The sequence below is a fragment of the Mus pahari genome, chromosome 8 (genome assembly GCF_900095145.1).
Source record: "Mus pahari chromosome 8, PAHARI_EIJ_v1.1, whole genome shotgun sequence".
In the NCBI taxonomy this organism is placed as follows: domain Eukaryota; kingdom Metazoa; phylum Chordata; class Mammalia; order Rodentia; family Muridae; genus Mus; species Mus pahari.
Genome location: NC_034597.1, coordinates 15,983,221 through 16,004,570, shown reverse-complemented (window position 1 = coordinate 16,004,570; position 21,350 = coordinate 15,983,221). Strand labels below are relative to the sequence as shown.

At 46.2% G+C, this 21,350-nt stretch overlaps 1 protein-coding gene across 1 annotated transcript in view; it reads left to right on the top strand.

Annotated features, from left to right (window-relative positions):
- The window catches only part of Polr3a (RNA polymerase III subunit A), a 38,775-nt gene that overhangs the window by 1,722 nt on the left and 15,703 nt on the right, over window positions 1-21,350 (top strand). The window contains exons 2-18 of the mRNA XM_021203292.2: window positions 1,136-1,271; window positions 1,403-1,540; window positions 2,959-3,130; window positions 3,385-3,539; window positions 6,130-6,369; window positions 6,486-6,648; window positions 6,766-6,902; window positions 9,356-9,459; window positions 9,596-9,737; window positions 11,137-11,277; window positions 13,826-13,895; window positions 14,708-14,835; window positions 14,984-15,122; window positions 16,041-16,205; window positions 18,392-18,564; window positions 20,095-20,206; window positions 21,114-21,232. Of these exons, the coding sequence (XP_021058951.1) occupies window positions 1,136-1,271; window positions 1,403-1,540; window positions 2,959-3,130; window positions 3,385-3,539; window positions 6,130-6,369; window positions 6,486-6,648; window positions 6,766-6,902; window positions 9,356-9,459; window positions 9,596-9,737; window positions 11,137-11,277; window positions 13,826-13,895; window positions 14,708-14,835; window positions 14,984-15,122; window positions 16,041-16,205; window positions 18,392-18,564; window positions 20,095-20,206; window positions 21,114-21,232 (2,434 nt within the window). The remainder of the gene's footprint in view (window positions 1-1,135; window positions 1,272-1,402; window positions 1,541-2,958; window positions 3,131-3,384; window positions 3,540-6,129; window positions 6,370-6,485; window positions 6,649-6,765; window positions 6,903-9,355; window positions 9,460-9,595; window positions 9,738-11,136; window positions 11,278-13,825; window positions 13,896-14,707; window positions 14,836-14,983; window positions 15,123-16,040; window positions 16,206-18,391; window positions 18,565-20,094; window positions 20,207-21,113; window positions 21,233-21,350) is intronic.

Below are 21,350 nucleotides of genomic sequence, written 5' to 3'. Positions count from 1 at the left end.
TTTTTTTTTGGCTTTTCGAGACAGGGTTTCTCCGTATAGCCCTGGCCGTCCTGGAACTCACTCTGTAGACCAGGCTGTCCTCGAACTCAGAAATCTGCCTGCCTCTGCCTCCCAAGTGCTGGGATTAAAGGCGTGCGCCACCACGTCCTGCTTAATTTTAATTCTCTATATCTTTTATGAACAGTTAGCACTCCATGGGGCATTGGTTCCAAGCCCTCCTCCCACCCCTCCTCCAAACAGATAGTTAACTCAGAAGATGTGGAGTCTTTTAGCCAAAGCAGCACAGTATCTCTAGCTAAAGTCTTTGTCCCAGTAAGTTGTTACTTGAGTGTGTTTCTTAGAAAATCGCAAAGGGGAGGGAGCCTGCACACGTTTGATCTAGATGTAACTTTTAAGATGCTCTGAGTTGGAAATGCCCATGTCCAGTTGGCTAGAAGCAGCTGACCTAAAGAGATTTGGAAGACGTCTAGATATACAAAGGGCATCCCTGGGAGGGTCGTGCAATGAAGAGGAGGAAGGGTGTGACCCAGAGTAGGGGGTCCAATATGTAAATGATAGCAGTGGAAGAAGACACCTCAGAAGACACGAAAGGACTAAATGAAGACAGTAAAGGGGAGAGTATAGGCCGGGTGGTGGTGGTGGTACACGCTTTTAATCCCAGCGTTTGGGAGGTAGAGGCAGGTAGATTTCTGAGTTTGAGACCAGCCTGGTCTACAGAGTTCCAGGACAGCCTGGGCTACACAGAGAAAGACTGTCTCAACCCCCTCCCCCTCCCCCAAAAAGGAGAGTATACTGAGGAGAGGGACACTGAGGGTGTGAGGATACTGAGAGGAGAGACGGGGAAGCAAGCCCAGACTAGGAAGAGAGTGGGGTGAGCTGCGTGTGGCAGAGAGTGACCTGAGAGGAGAGATGTTCACCACTAGGTCGCCCACCAAGGGAGTGACCTTGAGAGCAATAACGTCTCATGAGGACAATAGAAACTCTTTCCCGTAGGGTGAAGGGATGAAGACCCAAACTCTTTGGGTTTGGTGGAATGAGCCTGCCCCGGAGTTGGAGGGCAGGGTGGTTTTGTTGTGTCCCTGTGCACCTAGATCCATGGGCTTTGATGCCGTTCCCCTGTTTGCTCCCACTGCAGAAGCCATATCTGTTTTGGAATGAAGTCCCCTGAGGAGATGCGCCAGCAGGCACACATCCAGGTTGTCAGTAAGAACCTGTACAGCCAAGACAACAACCATGCCCCCTTGTTGTATGGAGTGCTTGACCATAGAATGGTAAGGCCCTGTCCCTCCCAGTGTTCCACAATTGCCACGTGAAGTTGTTGGTCCCAGCTGGCAGGGAGTTAGGAAGATTGAGCCCCTTTCTTCTGCTCTCCACTAATGGCCGGGTGGTCCTTCCTCCAAAGGGTACAAGCGAAAAGGATCGTCCTTGTGAGACCTGTGGGAAGAACTTGGCGGACTGTCTTGGCCACTATGGGTACATTGACCTTGAGCTACCGTGCTTTCATGTTGGGTACTTCAGGGCTGTTATTGGCATCTTACAGGTGAGCGAGAGCGGGGTTGGGGCGCTGGAGGGAACCCGGGAACTGCGGCTGAGGAGGGGTATGTCCAGGAGAAGTTTCTATACTAAGTACATAGTATATAATCTTGCATTATGTTAAATCCCTTCCAGGTTCTGTAATGTTCGTTTTCCCTCGAGAAAGTAATAGCTGGCTTACTGGGTAAGGCGTTTGGTGCCAGTCTGAGCACCTGAGTTCACTTGCCAGGTCCCGTGTTGTTGAAGGAGAGAGCTGACTCCTAATGCCCTCTGATCTTCACACATAAGCTATAGCTCACACTGAAATAAATACATGTTAAAAGAAAAAAAAAAACCTGCCCAAGTGAAAGTGGTAGTTTATTCATTGCAAACCATGCTAAGCTAGGCTTAACATATACTGTAACCTTAGCATTCAAGAAGCAGACAAGGAGAATCCCAGGTCCAAGACCAGCCCAGGCTGTGCAGTGAAACCTGTCTTAAGGTTTTAAAAATCCAGATTCCAACTGTTAAAAACTATAGGAGTGGTGATGTACACGTGTAATCACAGGGCTAGAGAGGCAGAGGCAGGAAGATTATGAAATTGAAGCTGGCTTGAGACATGTGAGTTCAAGATCAGCCTGAACTAATTAACAATATCCTGTCTCAAAAAACCAGGCGGGGGCTGGTGAGATGGCTCAGCAGGTAAGAGCACCCGACTGTTCTTCCGAAGGTCCTGAGTTCAAATCCCAGCAATCACATGGTGGCTCACAACCATCCATAACAAGATCTGGCGCCCTCTTCTGGAGTTTCTGATGACAGCTACAGTGTACTTACATATAATAAATAAATCTAAAAAAAAACAAAAAACAAAAAAAAAACCCCTCTTTAAAAAAAAAAACAAAAAAAAACCAGGCGGTATGGTAGGTAGAGTTCACTGGTAAGCACGCCTAGCATGCACAAGGCCCTAGGTCCATCCAAACTCTGCACAAAAGTAATAACAATTCAAGGCACAAAGAAGACAGCAACAAAATCCCGCCATCTGGCCTTGAGCACCGATAACGTCCTGGGAACACGGGCTACCATAATGTGTAGATCTTGGTTTGTGATAATTCATTCCATGTACACAGCAAAGCAGAGACATTTAGTAGTAGGATCTATCTATTTTGTGCATATATATATATATATATATATATATATATATATATATACATACACACATTGTGTGGGGGCGGGGAGCCCCTCAATGGCGTCAGAGGAGAACTCGCAGGAGTCAGTTTTCTCCTTCCACCTCGTGGCTCTCAGGAATTGAACTCGGGTCATCAGGCTTGGCAGCGAGCACCTTACCAGTACAGTGCCCTATCTCAGTAGCTCCAGAGGTGACATTTTAAAGAGGAAGGAGTTTTTTAGCCTCTTATCTTTGTCTCCATTCTGTTTAACCTTTGAAAGATGATCTGCAAAACCTGCTGCCACATTATGCTGTCCCAGGAAGAGAAGCAGCAGTTTGTGGATTTTCTGAAGAGGCCAGGCCTTACCTACCTGCAGAAGCGAGGCCTGAAGAAGAAGATCTCAGATAAGTGCCGGAAGAAAAGCACTTGTCACTACTGTGGGGCCTTTAATGGTGAGGGGATGCCCAGAGGCTCAGCTGTGGCCCTCTGTTCACTCTTTGTTTCGTGGATTGATCTTGTATGATGCTTTTACACCAGCTGTTTTCCTGTGAATTAGGATTATAGGCCCGGCGGCTGGTGTGTTCCTAGAAAATGCTCCTCTTCTTTTGATTGATGTAGCAGTTTTGTTAGACTATATATAACTTTTAGACCGCATAGCCGAGAACCTGACTTTTTAAATCCTTGATAAATTAATTCAATCTTGTAGGTACCGTAAAGAAATGCGGCTTACTGAAGATAATTCATGAAAAATACAAGACAAACAAAAAAGTCGTGGATCCCATTGTATCAAACTTCCTGCAGTCCTTTGAGACAGCCATTGAGCATAACAAAGAGGTTGAACCCCTGCTGGGAAGGGCCCAGGTAAGCTGAAAATGTGTGCTGGCCCTTCATGGCATCTCTCGAACACTTACTGGGGCTTTCATACACAAGCACACAAATGCACTCATACACATCCCTTCTTTCTTCTGCTCTCCATCCCCAGTATACCCACATTCTTTAAAAAGAAACAAGGATTTTTGTCTCTCTCCATAGACCCTCCCAGGACTGTGATAGGTGTATATCTGGCGCAAAGTTTTATTTGAATTGGCTTTTCCACTTGGTTGGTTGTGATTTCCCTTTAGTGTTTTTTTCTTTCCTAGTGGGGTTGGGGCGTAGTCAGGGTCTCAGGGTGTAGCCCAGGATCCTCCATTCCCATAACTTCTCAGTCTCCTAAGTGCTGGCATTACAGGCTTGTGCTCCTACACCCAGGTCATGGGTGGAGCGGGTTAGTCCAGCTCAGGCTATGCTGTTGTGGGCAGCACCATATGATTGATTAGAAAAGGACCTACGGCAGTGATTCTCAAGCAATACAGGTCCCTGAGGGATTGGACAGAAATTAGTCTGTCCCCAAAAGACTAGTGAGTCCTCAAACTCATGTCACACAGGACAGGTCCTGAGGTTGGTGAACAGTCCCTCCATGGAGGCCAGCAGTCCCCCACATCCTCTGTGCCTGCCTGCTGTGTTCCTCGCCTGTGGTTCCTGGTCTCTTCATCCTTGTATAGGGCACAGTTGCCAGCAGCCTCTTCCCAGGACCCCTCGGCTGGCTGCTCTTGCTAATAAGGGGGTTCTAGACTTTCCAGTCCTCTGGCCTTTCAGTTCCTTGACATTCTGAGGTCCTGTCTAGCCGCAGCTGCGTCTCAGCTGAGGTCTAGCCTCTCGCTGTCTTTTTCCTACCCTCCATTTCTCAATGGACTTGAAGATTTCCTACCTTCTCTTCTCAGATGGTAGGGAGGTGTTCATGGCTGGAAGACAGGAGCTACTTAACCAGTGTCATCCCTGCTGTCCACAGTTGCCAGTTGCCTTCTATGCTTTGGGGTCCTAATGGCAGTAGCCATTCTTTCTAACATTGTTTCTCTTCTAGATCCCTAGAGAAAATGCTTGTTATTGTCAACTTAAGTATAACATTTCATTTCTTTTCTTTTTTTTTTTTTTTTTTTTTTGGTTTTTCAAGACAGGGTTTCTCTGTGTCTCTGTGTAGTCCTGGCTGTCCTGGAACTCACTCTGTAGACCAGCTGGCCTTGAACTCAGAAATCCACCTGTCTCTGCCTCCCAAGTGCTGGGATTAAAGGCGTGTGCCACCACTCCACCATTGCCCTGCTATAACATTTCATTATTGAAACATAAGATTTAGTTAATAAAATCCCCACAAAGTTTAATAAGTAGAAAGCAACCCATATAATGACTTTAAAAAAAAAAGATATCTTTATTTATTTTATTTATGTGAGTACACTGTAGCTCTCTTTAGACACGCCAGAAGAGGACATCAGATCCCATTACAGATGGCTATGAGCTGTGGTTGCTGGGAATTGAACTCAGGACCTCTGAGAGAGCAGTCAGTGCTCTTAACCACTGAGCCATCTCTCCAGCTTCCTTTGCTTTTGTTTTTGAGACACAGTCTTTCTATGTTAGTGGTTCTCAACCTGTGCATCTTGAATACAGAGGTTGAACAGCCCTTTCCCAGGTGTCACCTGAGACCATCAGAAAACACAGTAACAAAATGACAGTTATGAAGTAGTAATGAAAATATTTTTACAGTTGGGGGTCACCACAGCATGAGGAACTGTATTAAAGGGTCAAAGCACTGGGAAGGTTGAGAGCAACTGTTCTATGTAGACCAGGCTGGCCTGGAACTCACTATGTAGACCAGGCTGGCCTCGAACTCAGAAATCCGCCTGCCTCTGCCTCCTGAGTGCTGGGATTAAAGGTGTGCGGCGCCACGCCCAGCTGCCTAGTTCTTAATAAGTTAGCAACTCACAGTTTAACATTTTTAATACATTTTTATTGATTCTTTAAGAAGTCCATATATGCATACAATATATTTTTATCATATTCACCCTACTTTTCTTCTCCATCCCCTCAGATCAATGGCTTGTCCCTTCCTACTTTCGTAGGAAGTCAAATTTATACTGCCCATATATCAAGAGTGAGGTTATCACTGAGACATGGTTAACCCAGCAGGAACCAAAGAGACTTGGCTCTCCCTTCCCTAAGGACCATCAGCTAGCGATGGTTCCTCAGCTTTCAGTGGTATCTGAGCCCTGGCCCTCCTTCACAGCATAACACTTTAACGAACTTAATTCAAAGGTAATACATCTAAGCTTATAGGAAAAACTGGATTATAATAAAAAGAGAACAAAGACTCAGCTAAGTGCTTGCAGAAGGATTTGTGATGAGTATCTGGAACCCAGACGCTGAGGAAGCCAGTGTGATGGTATATGCTTATAATCCCAGCTGCGGGGGAGCAGAGACAGCTGCAGCCCTAGGGCTTGGCTGGCCGGCTGGCCCTAGGCAATTCTCCACTACATAGCAAGGTTGAGGCTATGTGGGAATCTGTTTCCAAGCAAAGCAAACAGAGCCTTACCAACCTGTCAGAAACTAACCTCCTCTCCCTATTCCTTCCTGCTTCCTGTAGGAGAACTTGAATCCCTTAGTAGTTCTGAACTTGTTTAAGCGCATCCCCGCTGAAGATGTCCCGTTACTCCTGATGAACCCAGAATCTGGAAAGCCCTCTGATTTGATTCTCACCCGACTTTTGGTGCCTCCCCTGTGTATCAGACCTTCTGTCGTGAGTGATTTGAAGTCTGGAACCAATGAAGATGACCTGACAATGAAACTGACAGAGATCATTTTCCTAAATGACGTTATTAAAAAGGTCAGTGTTTGCCGTTACCTTTTGCGTCCTGCAGTGAGTGCATCTGGGGACGTTTGCTCAGTAAGATCCAAGATGACTCAGAGAGCAGGCTTGTCTCTGATCTCTCTGTACTCTAGCACCGGATCTCCGGAGCCAAGACACAGATGATCATGGAGGACTGGGATTTCCTGCAGCTGCAGTGTGCCCTCTACATCAACAGTGAGCTCTCTGGCATCCCCCTCAACATGGCACCTAAGAAGTGGACGCGAGGCTTTGTGCAGCGCCTGAAGGGGAAACAGGGTAGGTTCCTGACAGGATGTGCCCTTGTCACCTGTTGAGGGAGTAGATGTCTGTTCAGATAACTGCCAAGCAGCACAGAGCATGGCATGGCCTCACAATGGGTTGTGATTTATTTAGGTCGATTTAGAGGTAATCTGTCAGGGAAGAGGGTGGATTTCTCCGGCCGAACAGTCATCTCACCTGACCCCAACCTCCGGATTGATGAAGTCGCCGTGCCAGTTCATGTGGCCAAAATTCTAACTTTTCCTGAGAAGGTAAGTAGCATTCAGCTGCCGAGTTTTTTGTTTTCTGTCCAGTGTTTTCATTTGGATAGTTCATGCTACACATATAAGCAAGTATCCAGGGACTCACACAGCTTTGTGAAAATATCTCATTCCTCTTTGTTTATGGGGGTTTGTTTGTTTTCTTTTTAAATGGTGCCCTGTCTTCATGTACATCTGCATGGCAGAAGAGGGTGTCATATCCCACTATAAATGGTGGTGATCCACTGTGAGGTTTGAGTTCAGGACCTCTGGAAGAACAGTCAGTGCTCTTAACCCCTTAGCCATCTTTCCAGTTCATTTCACTTTAAACACACACAACCTCTGTAACATGTACACTGGTACGCTCATCGTTGTAGCTGGTGTTTGTTGGGTGTTTGTTGATGTAGTGGTAGAGATCTGACCCAGGACTACTTGGGCTAGACATACTATAAGCACTCAGCTGCTTTTATTAAGGCTTACACGATTTGCACCCTGCTCCACAGACCAAGAGCAGAAATGAACCCTAACGAGACAATTATTATCAAATAGCTATAGCCAGGGATAGGGGTTTGGTTTGGTTTGGTTTGGTTTTTTTAAGATTTTATTTTATGTATGTGAGTACACTGTCACCGTTCTCAGACACACCAGAAGAGAGCAGCAGATCCCATTACAAATGGTTGTGAGCCATCATGTGATTGCTGGGAATTGAACTCAGGACCTCTGGAAGAGCAGTCAGTGCTCTTCACCTCTGAGCCATCTCTCCAGCCCACCAATAATAGTTTTTTAAAGTGCTTTGTTTTGGTTTTGGTAAGGTGTGGTTTGATGTTTTGAGACAAGGTCTCACTGTGTAACCCTGGCTGTTCTAGAACTCACTCTGTAGGCCAGGCTGGCCTTGAACTCACAGAGCTTCTCTTGTCTCTGCCTCCCAAATGTTGGGGTTATAGGCTCTTGCCCCCATCGCCTGGCTCGGCTTTTTAAGGCTTTAAAAGGCTGATAAAGTACTTAAGTTACTTTCTTTATATTTTGTTTTTATTTTGATTGCGTATGTGTTTGTACACATGCGTGAGTGTGAGCACACATGTCCTATAGTGTGCATATAGCAGGGCACAATTTCAGGAGTCAGTTCTCTCCACAGTGAGTTCCAGTGATTGAGCTCCAGTCCTCAGCCCTACTGGCAGGTGCTTTTACTAAACTCTGGAGCCAGCTCGCCAGCTCTTACCATATTGCTGCCAGTTAGAGACAGCTGCAAATGAAAACAGAAAGCTTTTTTATATTTGCAAAACAAAAGAATCAGCTTTCCCTTTTTGTATCTTTTATTTTTCCCTTTTCCCAGTGCTAGCGATGGAACTGAGGCCTCATCTCAGGCCCATTCAGCAGTGTTTTAAAACAAATGTCACGCCCTCTGCTCAGGCTTGCCAAACACCCAAACCCACTCAATCCGTTTTCAGTTCGGTCAGGGTTACTTAACCATTCGGGTTGCACATTTTGGTGATGTGGGCGTGTTGGGATGCGTGACGGTTGGGGAGTGTGGTCTTTGGAGTATCTCTCTGTTGTGCTTCCTATTTATGAATGCCTACATCACATCTGTTCCCCAACTTGTTTTTCCTACTGACAACACTTGAAACACCTTTGTTGGTTTAATCCTCATATTTTAAACTATTTCACTGAAAACATTTTCCTAAACAGTGCTATTAAATAAAATAGGCAGTGTTTCTCATTTGCTTGTACATTTTGCAGTCTAGCCATCCAAACCTTCTGGTTACACAATTGTCAAAATAATCAAAACAATCAGTTCTTCTTCCTAGTTAGTTTTCTTGGGGTGGGTTGTTAGTTTTTAAACTGTAGAATCACAGAGTCAAGGAGTTTAATCATTTAAAAGCTGTTGCTGGTCACCCAGAAAGCCTGTAGCAGTGTGCATTCAGTTCACACTCTGAGTTTATATAAGATGGTGGTTACAGTACACCCATCCCTGAGCTCTGCATGGACACCTAGCGTGCTGTGGGGCCTGCTCATCAAAGCTTGCTGATTAGTGTGTGTGGTTTATAGGCAGGCTGGATCATCAGTGCTTTTGGTAAACCAGTTCTACGTGTCCTCATTTGAATGAAACTGATGTAATGCCTTCCCATGGGACTGCTGACTGAGAAGTTACAGAGCGAGGCTAGAGCAGGCCACGGGCCATGGTGCTGCTGCCACATCTAAGTCGTAAAGCCTCCTAGACATTGGCAGATGACGTCACCACAGACTGCAGTCAGTACAGTGTTGCCCAGTGCAGTACGGAGACTGAGGAGGGACTGAGCCTTGCCTCCTTAGGTTTAGGCTCCTGTCTGCCAGCTTGTCTTAAACTTCAGTCAAGCCCTATGGTAGCTTTCTTTCCTCTTAGAACTATACAAGGAACAACTGAGTATTGTTGGCTAGCTTATGAAAGGAAAGCCTGTTTCACTGTGGTTTTTATCATGGTCCCATAGGTGAACAAAGCAAACATCAATTTTTTGAGGAAACTGGTTCGAAATGGCCCGGATGTTCACCCAGGAGCCAATTTCATCCAACAAAGACACATGCAGATGAAGAGGTAATGCCTTCCCAGTTGTGTGGGATTAACTTGCTTTATGGTACTGCTCAGCAGGGGGATGACATGCACTCTAGATAGTGGCATTTTGGAGTGTAGAGAACTTAGTTCAGAGACCATGTGTATCCTGCACCCTTAGGTTCCTGAAGTATGGAAATCGGGAAAAGATGGCTCAGGAGCTCAAGTTCGGCGACATTGTAGAGAGACACCTGATAGATGGAGATGTGGTCTTGTTCAACCGGCAGCCTTCCCTGCACAAACTGAGCATCATGGCCCACCTGGTGAGTGTGAGGCTGTCTTACTTCCTGCTGAGCGGGAACTTAGAGTCGCTTATAACTTTGAACTTTACCTTTCAGTTTAAATAAAACTTATTTCAGCCTTTAAAATTCAGTGTGTGAGTGTGTGTGCGCGCGCGTGCGTGCGTGTGTGTGTGTGTGTGTGTGTGTGTGTGTGTGTCTGTGGTTGTGCCTTGATGCATACGTGGAGTTAAGGAACACCTTGCAGAAACTGATTCTCTTCTCCCATGTGCTTCCCAGTTATTCGTGTGTGAGTGTGTGTGTGTGTGTGAGCATGCATGCACACACGAGTATGCACCATCTGTGTGCAGGTACCTATAGTTACCCAAAGAGGGTATGGGATTTCCTGAACTGGAATTATAGGCAGGGTGCGAGGACCTGAATGGGTTGGGAACCAAGTGTGAATGCTCTGGAGCAGCAAGTGCTTCTAACCTGGGAACTATCTGCAGCCCTTCTCTTAAGAGGCCTTCAGATGCGAGCTGGAAGAACCATACACAGTGGCACAGATATAATTGAGAGTTGCTGTGAAAATGGCAGAAATATTTTCAGTTTGCAAAGGCAAACATGTTGTGCACATAGCTTTATATAAAATAGGCAAAAAATCATTTAGTTTTGCTTTTGCTTGTTAGCAACTAAAATGCTTAAAAGACTTGCATCAGCAGGCCCCTTGAAGAGTGTTGAGTGTCATAGGCTTACAAGCAGAGGCAGATGTGGCTCTGAAGAGCTGTGTGCTGTGGGCTCACCTGCAGATGAGGCTCTGTTCTGCTTCTCATCCTTGTGAGCTCGGAATGAGCCTGAAGGTCTCACCAGATTCAGGCTCACCGGTTTTTTGGCAGAACTGATATAGATAGTGTTGGTTATTGTCCTTGGCTTGTTTGGGGAGGTTTATGTAATCTGGCCACCCACTCTTGCTGATGATAACAAAAGGATCAAATACTGAGGCTGCAAAGGGAGCCCTAATTTCTAGTTTCTTTCTGTTCTTATTATCCAGACAGAGTTTAATGGAAGTATTTCCTCCAGGGCTATACAGAGAAACCCTGTCTTGAAAAAACAAACAAACAAAAAGAAAGTATTTCCCTTTCTGTTAGGGCAACGGCTCACCCTGAAGTACAGTTCACGGAGGGAAGACAGTATTCATGGCTAGTTCTTTCCCTTCCCTTCCTCTTCAGCCTGGGGAGGTAGGACTCAGTCACTCCAAGTTACTTGATAGGCTTAGGTTCTGTGTTTTTTGACTTGCACCTGTTATAAACTCAGTGTGAAACTTTGTGAATGCTTGGGTGGTAAGGACTGCAATGAGTAGTTTACCACAACAGAATATGTAGAAGATTTTTCTTTTGGACATGGCTAAGTCCTTTTCATATTTCGTTTGTTTGGTGTTCTACAGGCCAGGGTCAAGCCCCACCGGACCTTCAGATTCAATGAGTGTGTCTGCACCCCCTACAATGCAGACTTTGATGGGGATGAAATGAACCTTCATCTTCCCCAGACAGAGGAAGCCAAAGCAGAGGCCCTTGTTCTCATGGGGGTAGGTCCACATGAAATGGCAGCGAAGGTCAATGCCAGGCTCAGCTGGGCAGTGGTGGCACATGACTTTAATCCCAGTGCTCAGGAGGCAGAGGCAGGCAGATCTCTGAATTCAAGGCCAGCCTGCTCTAAGAGTGAGTTCCAGGTCAGCCAGGGCTACACTGAGAAGCTGTCTAAAAGAAAGGAAGAAAAGAGAAGAGGAGAAATAGCCTGGCATGGTGATACATGGTGATAGCCTGTCTATAATTCCAGCACTTAGAACCTGAGCTACAGAGTGAGACCCAGCCCATTGGAGGTAGAGACAAGAACATTATGGAGTTCAAGGCCAGCATGTACTACATGATCTTGTCTCAAAAGTGGGGGAAAGTGCATGAGTTCCAGTATGGGCCTTGTTGGGGGAAGATGCCTTACTAAGTGGATTGCCCAGTAGCTATTGGCACAGTTTCTAAATGAAACTTTCCTGAAGTATGTCCATGTTGCTTTGACCTCTTAAAGGGCTCTGCAGTAACTGCTTTATCCTCTAAACTTAAAATGAGACTGCTGTGGCTGCAGAGGTTCTATGATAGGTTTGTGCCTGTTCATAGGAGTTGGTCTCTGTCTGTTGTACTGTCCTCACTGCCCCCCTACCCCTGGCACTGTTGGGTGTCGGCTCTGTAGGGCTCTGCCCCTCTAATAATTCCTTACTAGTTACTTGGTATAGCTTTGGGCTTTGTGGATTTTAATTGGGACCTATGTGTGTTGCTTGTGTTAGCCTTGAACTCATGAGCTCAAGTGAGCCTTCTGCCTCAGTCTCCCCAGTGGTTAAGACTACACACATCACACTACATCTGGCTTGGCTTTTCTCCCTTCTGGCTTATATTTCTACATTATAAGCTAACCTGTGTTATAGTTATAAGTATTCTGTACTCCTACCCTGAAAAAAAATCACTTGTAGGGAGCGTGTGGCTATAGCCCTTGGTGGACTCGCTCCTGACATGCTGGAAGCTAATTCAGTCCCCAGTCCCACTGACTATAAATAGAAACAGAAAGCAGCCAGTTCTCTTTGCTCCAGCTCTCTTCTGTAGTGTTGGGGTTGACTCAGCTTTGTACTCTTGAGCACAAAGCCACACTCCCAGCCTCTACATTTTCTTTGTTTTTTTTGTTTGTTTGTTTGTTTGTTTTGTTTTTGTTTTTTTCAAGACAGGGTTTCTCTGTGTAGCTCTGACTGTCTTGGAACTCACTTTATAGACCGGGCTGGCCTCGAACTCAGAAATCTGCCTGCCTCTGCCTCTGCCTCCCAAGTGCTGGGATTAAAGGCGTGCGCCACCACGCCTGGCTTCAGCCTCTACATTTTCATTGTTGAAATGGACTTGGTTTGTAGCACAGGCTAGCTAAGAACTCACTGAGATCCTCCTACGTCTGCTTTTAGCCCTAATATAACAGACGTGAAATACCATGCTTAGCCACAGGCTTCATCACGGGTGTGATGTTTCAGACTTAATGTTGAGTTAGGCCGTAGTTTATGTGATAATTCTGGTGTTTTGTATTGTCTGTCTTTGTAGTATTTTGTTTGTTTTTCTGACAAAAAGCACATGCTGTTTTGTAATTAAAAATAATACTAACATGTTCTTAGGAAGAACAGCCAGCACTTGAACTCAGCCAGTCAGAATTTGCTTTTGGGGGGCCGTACCACTGTCATGCGTTAGACAAACTTATTGGTTAAAGTAACAGCTGTTAAGTACAGGCTTGGACACTTGTGAGGGTAGGGGAGTCTGCTCCACTTGAACACATCTTTGAGATTCCCTGGAGGTTTTGACCTGGCACTATGATGTAGCAGTTCTCAGGAAGGCCTATAGGGCCCAGCTTGGATGTGGGTCCAGAGTACACAGATTGACAAAATCATGGAACTCTACCCCACATCCTCTACCTGCTCCAAGTCACCTGCTGTTCTCCCTCTGAGAAGGTCTCTAAACCTAGGTGAGTGGGTCTGGGCCCCACCCAAGACATAGAAATCATTATTGTATGGTGGGAAGTAAAAGATCGTTGTCTGACAGGATCTTGGAGGTAGCGAGGAGGCCCAGAAAACCCACAGTCTTACAGGAGCACTCCACGTCACCTCATGGACGTTAGAAGGTTCCCACTCTAACATGGAAACTTCTGTCTGCTCTCAAGTGCTGTTAGAACGTAACAGCTCAAACAAGAGAAATTGCTCAATTCTGTTGGGATTGTAGAGAATCGTGGACTTGGTTGATTTCAGAGATAACACTCCCCTTAGCACTCATGGGAGTGAGTTCTTAGCTGTGCTGGGTTCACACTTGTTAATGCTAGTGCTGGAGAAGCTGAGGCTGGAGGATCACTGTGAGTTCCAGGCCAGCCTGGGTTGCAGAGTGAGCCCTAGGCCAACTTGGGCTACAGAATGAGTGCCTACTAGAGAGTTTTCCTTCCCCTTGATAGATAAGAAAACTACCAGGTAATAAGAATTCTGGGTAGAGCCATATCAGTTCAGCAGTCATAGGATGTAGGCTACAGTGTCCAGCTAATGTCTAACTTGTACTTGTTCTGTACTTCAGACCAAAGCGAACCTTGTAACCCCACGAAATGGGGAGCCACTCATTGCTGCCATTCAGGACTTCTTAACAGGTGAGTCTGTGAATTTAACTTGAAAGGAGACTGAATTCTCAGCCACAGTGATTCATTCATACGATGGCCTGAATTGAACACTATTCATTGTATGATGTTGATCTGTTGGTTTGAGACTGGATCCCCCTGTGTGGCTTAGGCTGGGCTGGTGCTCAGAATCCTGTCCCGCACTCCCAGGTGCCAGGGTTATAGGTGTGCATCTCTGCTCCGCCCTGTGTTTAGGTTTGTCACTTGCCCTTGAGCTTGCTGGAGGTATTTTTTTTTTTAAACTGGTTGTTTAATCATTTGATCCTGGGTGCACTCACTGACTTCACGTTTATTTTTCTGTTGTTTCTTTTGTGGTGGAGGCTTAGGGAGAGAAGCTGGGGACGGGGGCATTGCTTTAGGTAGGCTGAGTCTGGGGGATTTGGTGGGGCTCCATATAGACTGAAGTGGGGGAGCAATTTGGCAGATCTTCATGTAGGCTGAGTGTTTTGGGAGGTGTTCATGTAGGCTGAGTGTGTTGGGAGGTGTTCATGTAGGCTGAGTGTGTTGGGAGGTGTTCATTAGGGTCTCATCTGGGCTGACTCCGAGCTTCTGATGCAGCCAAAGCTGACCTTCCTGAAACTAGAAGTTCTCTGGGCCTGGTATCTGGCCCAGGCACTGCCACAGCTCTGAGTGAGGCAGGGATGACACAGCCGCTTCACTAGCTTTGGAGTCGGGTCGGGGCACAGTCAGCCCCTGTTTTAATTCTTCTCTGGGAAACAGACCTGAAGGTTAAACGTGTGCGTTCCCAGTGTGGCCCCTTCTCCTTTGGTTCTTTACCTCCTTAGGTGCTTACCTCCTCACCCTCAAGGACACTTTCTTTGACCGAGCCAAGGCTTGCCAGATCATTGCTTCAATACTGGTTGGCAAAGATGAAAAAATTAAAGTGCGCCTCCCACCCCCTACAATACTAAAGGTGTGCTGGGGCCCGTGTGGGTTGGGGGTGGTGTGGAGGGGGCCGTGCTGCTACAGGGCTTGCCTGTTCCCACTGCACCCTCTTGCCTTACTGAAGTGGGCTGTGGTGAGAGCAGATGAGCCCTCATCTGCCCCCTCCTTTCCTCCAGCCTGTCACCCTGTGGACCGGAAAGCAGATCTTCAGTGTCATCCTCAGACCTAGTGATGACAATCCAGTGAGGGCCAACCTCCGAACCAAGGGCAAGCAGTACTGTGGCAAGGGGGAAGACCTCTGCGTCAACGACTCCTGTGAGTGGGAGGACAGAGAGGATGGAAGGAGCAAGCAGACGGCAGAGAGTGAACACCACTCTCTCAGACCACCTCCATTGTTTCTACGAAGGCCCAGGAGGAGGGGGTTTCTTTAGGAACATGTCAGTCTCTGTCCCCCTAGGTGGCAGAGACCTGGGGGTCAGAGTGGTCCTTTTGAGTGGTTTTGTCAGTTAGTACAGTTTCTGTTTTCTTTCTGGGGGGTGGCAAGCAGGTGAGCATCAAAGGTTGTTTTAATGGAGGTAGTGTCTCACGCTGTAGCCCAAGCGTGGAGCTCAGAGCATCTTTCTGCCTCACTTTGGGATTGTGGCTGGCTCTTCCGTGGTGAGCAGTCCCACCTTGCTCTGTTGCAGTGTTGAGGATTGAACTCAGGACCTCATGCATGATGCTTTCACAGAGCTCCACCCCTCTTCAAAACTGATGGGTTTTGTTTTTTAACTCATTTTTACTTGGTCAGAAAGAAGTCTTGCTAACATGAAAATTTAGTATAAAAGAAGAGGATTTAAATACAATTCATTTGAGTCTCTTTAGTTAAAAACAGTGGCTCCAAGTGAGGGTCACAGCCAGCATCAGTAGTTACTGTCTAGCACAATCTTTTTAGCTCTCCAGCTCACTGGTAAGTTGCCCCTGGCCTAGTGAAAGTTATAATGAACATGGCTAGCAGGGCCTCGGGACTAGCTGTGTGAATCCCCAGGGTGCCCTACTGAGTTCTCAGAAGGTCAGGACTTCTACTGTGTCTAGTGTTTGGGGGATACTGGTTCATCTTATATTTGTTTCCTTATCAGAAAACAAAATTTTAAGGAGAAATTCTTTGGCTGTACTTTGAATTTTTAGGATGTAAACATTATTCTCAACCAGATAATTGTTCACTTAAATGCATTGTCAGTATCACCCTTCCAGATGTCACCATCCAGAACAGTGAGTTGATGTGCGGCAGCATGGACAAAGGGACCCTGGGGTCAGGGTCCAAGAACAACATCTTCTACATCTTGCTACGAGACTGGGGGCAGAATGAGGCTGCCGATGCCATGTCTCGGCTTGCCAGGCTGGCTCCTGTCTACCTGTGTGAGTGTCTCAGTAGCTTCGTGTTTCATGTTAATGCCCCACAGGGAAAGGCTTAGTGTGTTATGAGTGTGCTCTTCCACACGGACAGAATGTTAAGTCATTTGTGCATGTGTCAGTGAGGTCGACTCAGGGCTGCTAAGATGGGGGTGTGAATTTGATTTTCTTTTTTCCTTTCTATTCAGAACTTAAAGTAGCTTCCTGTTGTCTATAACTGGGTACACTGCATAAAAAGTCATTTGTGGGATACCTGCCAGGTCCTTGGCAAAGGTTTGCAGCCCTTGCCTCCCACCCAGATGATTCAGTGTCAGCCCCTCTATGCTTACATGGCTCTTTCTTATGCTTGCTCATACTTAGAGGGGGAAGAATATATATATATATCAAGGGATTTTGGTTTTTCATGATAGGGTTTCTCTATGTATCCCTGCTGTCTTAGAACTTACTCTGTAGACCCTACTGGCCTCAAACTCACTGACATATGCTTGCCTCTGCCTCCTGAGGGCTGAGATTAAAGGTGTGTGCCACTACCACCTGGCCATCTCAAGTGATTTTTGCGTGTGTCCTAAGTTGAGTTTCATTGCTGGCATGTGTGTATATTGTGTGTGTGTGTGTGTGTGTGTGTGTGTGTGTGTGTGTGTGTGTGTTGTGTATGTGTGTTGTTTGAGTAAGGGTACCCTGTGCCACACCATGAGTGTAGAGGTCCAAAGACAACTTACAGGAATCTCTACTTTTGCCATGCAGGTTTCAGGCTTGGTGGCAAACAGCTTTATCTACTGAGTCATGTTGCCAACCATAAAAATCTTGATTCTACTCACACTTGACTAATTCTGCCTGGATGAAAAGTTCTAGACTGGTTACTTTTTCTTCTTTGGTGGTGTTCTAATCCTCTGTAGCTTCTAGAGGTGCAATTGAAAGGGTGCCACTTTTTAAAAATAATTTATTTATATTTTTAATGTTCATTAATATTTTACCTGGATGTGTATGTGTGAGGGTGACAGGAACCCTAGAGCTGGAGTTAGAGGCAGCTGCCATGTGCTTGCTGGAAATTGAACCCAGATCCTCTGGAAGAGCAGTCAGTGCTTTTAACTTCTGAGCCATCTCTCCAGCCCAGGTGTGGCCACTTTTATTCCCACAATGCTTTGAATGTTTGTGTGTGTGTACTGTGAATGTGTGTGTTGTCTTGTGTTTATTCTTGTTGGAAAAGTTCACAGTGGTAAGCCCTGGTATAGGCTTTTTCGTTTCTTGTGCTAATCAGTCAACTCTTATAAGTTTGCAACAGTGTCCTTTCTTTCTGGAAATGTCCTCATTATTTCTTGGATAATTATATCATTTCTTATTGTTTTTACCTTGTGTTAATTGGATTTCTCTTTACTGCATCAGTTCTGCTTTTCATACCTTTTTCTTCTATTGTCTATGTCTTTTATTCTTGATTCCTTTTATCTCTCATCATTTCTGTTGATACGTGGTGGCCTGCAGTGAGGCCCATCAAACCCGCAGCTCCATTTCCAGTCATTGATTAGTACCTCACACCCACAGGGCCACCACTTACCCCCTTAAGTAACAGGTTTCCCTGGGGAGGCCTGATTTCCTCAGAGACATCAGAAGACATGTCTTCCCTGGGGATAGTGACTTGGAAGCTGGACGAGGAGGAGGCTCAGTTTTCCCCGTTATGTATTGCACAGGTGGTTCTCCATTATCTTGTCCTATCTGGCTGTGGCTGGTATTCCCAAATCTAGAGCACTTAATTCCTTTCCTGAGGATGTGTCCTGCTAGCTCCCTTTGGAGCACATCCAGGGCCTGTTTCTTACACAGACTTTTCACCCATTCACCTTGTTTCCAGTGCATTCATCTCCACATCTGTAGAACCTAGCAATCTCAATTTTAAACCTCTCTAGACTTGTTGGAGCTCTACCTCACCTTTCTCATGCAGCTAAGAGTGACCACTCAGCTACTTTCTTCTTCACGTTTGAAGCTTAGTGCTAGCTTACTGGAAATGGCATTTCTATTGCCTTTTTTTCCCTTTTGGGGACAGAACCCAGATTCACACAGCCCCCAGCCTGACACTTCCTCCTTTTCTCTCTTTGAGAGTGATCTCTGAGGCGAGGAGGGCAGGCAGTAGGATAAGCTCTACCTGACAGCTTGACGGATAATGGTTATCCCTCTTATTCTGCCTGCCAATTCTTCCTCAGCTAACCGTGGGTTCTCCATCGGGATTGGTGATGTCACTCCTGGCCAGGGACTGCTGAAAGCCAAGTATGAGCTACTAAATGCTGGCTACAAAAAATGCGACGAATACATTGAAGCCCTGAACACAGGCAAGCTGCAGCAGCAGCCAGGCTGCACGGCTGAGGAGACGCTTGAGGTGAGACTGCCCTCAGATCAGCATGGTCAGTTGTCCTGCTTACAGTGTGCTTGGGGATGGGCTAAGAACCTTGGAGAACAGATGCAGAGGAGCAAGAAGGCGAGCACCATTGGGTCGCAGTTCTGGCTCGTGTTCTTATTAGTTAGACAAGGCAGGGACTTTGCTCCACACACGCTCTCTGGTATGAAAGCATGCTATCTGTTCTTTGGACCTTCTGGGGCTGTTCTGACTCTTCCTCAGTGCCTCTGCTCTCCCTGCTTACAGCATCATTCCAGAGACACCAAACTATGACTCAGTGGGCAGATCATTACCACCACTTGGGTACAGGATAAAGAATACTCATAGTGGACGGTCTTATACACCCAGCCATAACTTCCTCACATGTGAAACCACTTTGCTGGGTGCTGAGCTGGCTGCATCACCATCTGTTACCTCTCCTCTAGGAGACTGGAGTTCTAGAGTAGCTGGCTCGCAGCAGGTGGGGCACCCCCAGCAGGTGGGGCACAGGGATTTGTTTTGTTCTGTTTCATGGCAGTCTCACTCTGTAGCTCAGGCTGGCCTCTAATTTAAGCACTTCTGATCTTAGCCTCCTCAAGTCTCGGGATTTGCATGTATGTGTTACCATATCTCTTTCTCTTCTGCCTTCTCTGTGGCCTGTGCCTTGTGCCTTTCCCTCGCTCTAGTGGGGAAGACAGGCTCTTGAAGCATCAAGTTTTCTAAGCTGGATGTGGTGGCACACACCTATAATCCCAGTCACCTGGAGGCTGAGGCAGGAAAATGGAGAGTTCAAAGCCAATGTTCTGTTTTCTCTTCAGATCATAGAACTATTTTGCTAAAGAGGCTTCAAAACCAGGTTGTGCAACTTTAGCAATACTATGACTAAAAGAGAGGTGGAGAGGTGAAGAGTTCTTTTTGTGATGGTTTTTTGAGACAGAATTTCTCTACACAAGCCTGTGTAGTCTCTAGTTCACAATCCTGCCATAGCCTCCTGCGTGCTGGGCTCCAAGAACTAATTAATCCCCTGAAAGTCACCTCACTTTCAGTCTTACTGAGTTTAGGCAGAGAGGTAAGGGGATGCTTCAAATTACTAGGGTCCTCACTAGGACAGGGACTTCTAGAGGGTGGCATCTTAAATCGTGGATTATAGCTGTAAGGTAAGAGGGCTCCTGGAGTCATCTGTCCCACTCTTTGCTCATGCAGATTGAAGCATGCTTGGTGAGACCAGGTAGAGAGACAGTATGCAAGCAGAGTGATCAGGTTCCCTTCACTGGATGTATCTTTACAGGGCCATGTGCACAAGCCATTTATACATTCTGCTTCATGGACAGCTATTCACACTCTTTCAGAACTCTACAGAAGAAAGGCCTTTATGCAACTTGGGCTTTTTGATTATCAGCTCAGTAAACTTCACCGATTGGAAATCAGACATCATTTGAATTCTCTGTATGTCCAATAGAAGCTCTGTGATCTGTAGAGCCCGAGTGTGACTTCTCACAAACTGCATTTTCTTCCCTCTGTCCCCTTGCCCAGGCTCTGATCCTGAAGGAGCTGTCCGTGATCCGGGACCACGCTGGCAGTGCCTGCCTCCGAGAGCTGGACAAGAGCAACAGTCCCCTCACCATGGCCCTGTGTGGCTCCAAAGGTGAGATAAGCCCTCAGGGTTGGCTGTTCGTGTGGCCTGCCAGGGGCTTGGCTCTAGAACACAGATATTTGGTGCTTGTAACTTTATAGAGGCTCTTCTGTCTCTAAAGGGCCAGACTGGATGGATGACTGAGCCTCTGTTTGCATTTAGGGCAGTTTAAGTCTTTTGAAGAAACTGGTTGGTAATGTGGCTGGGTTCCTGAGTTTGGAGGTGCTTTGACTAAATTTGATGTTAAGAAGAAAGTTGGGAATTTTTAGTAATATATTTAGTGATGTAGCAACCATTTTCTATTGATTGATTGATTGATTGATTGATTGACTGATTGAGGTGTTGAGTATCAAATCCAGAGCCTCATGCATCTACTCTGCTACTGAGCTATAGCCCTATCTTAGATGTGGCAGAATGTAACTACATATTTACTCAGACCCTTAAAAGCATTAGATTTAATAATCCATGCTCAAACTTAGAACCTGAAGCTTCTATTACTGTACTTTTTGTTTATTGTGAAATTCCAGTTCTCTACCTTGACTGCCTTTTTTACCTGTTGTTCTACTTCCTGCCCCTAGTGTACACCTAGGGCCTCCCCTCTTTGCTTCTTACTCTTGCACACACATTCAGATTTCTTCTCCCTGCTGTCCTCTGTATGCAAACCCCATGTCCAGAAGGCCAGTCTGGTTGCAAAAGGCTCTTCCCTCCACCCCACACATGCACAAGCCCTTCCCTTGGCTCCACCTACATTACTGTAGCTGTTGCTGTAGCCGACCTTCGCCACCCATGGACTCCTAGGCTGTGAGCATAAGGGTTGTGCTGTGTCCCATTCTGTTTTATCCACTGTTCTGGCTGGCTTCTGTTACTGTTTTGCATTACATTTTTCCAGTATAATTTACATTTCTGACCTGTACCCCAGGTTCCTTCATTAACATATCACAGATGATTGCCTGTGTGGGACAGCAAGCCATCAGTGGCTCCCGGGTTCCAGATGGCTTTGAGAACAGATCTTTGCCTCACTTTGAGAAGCATTCAAAGGTAAATGGCAGTGGAAGACTGAAGGCTTGTCTAGATTGTCCTCTGAGGGACACAGAACTATCAGGGCATAACGCTGCCACTACCACCGTTGGTTGTTTCCATGTGGTTCCACTATGAT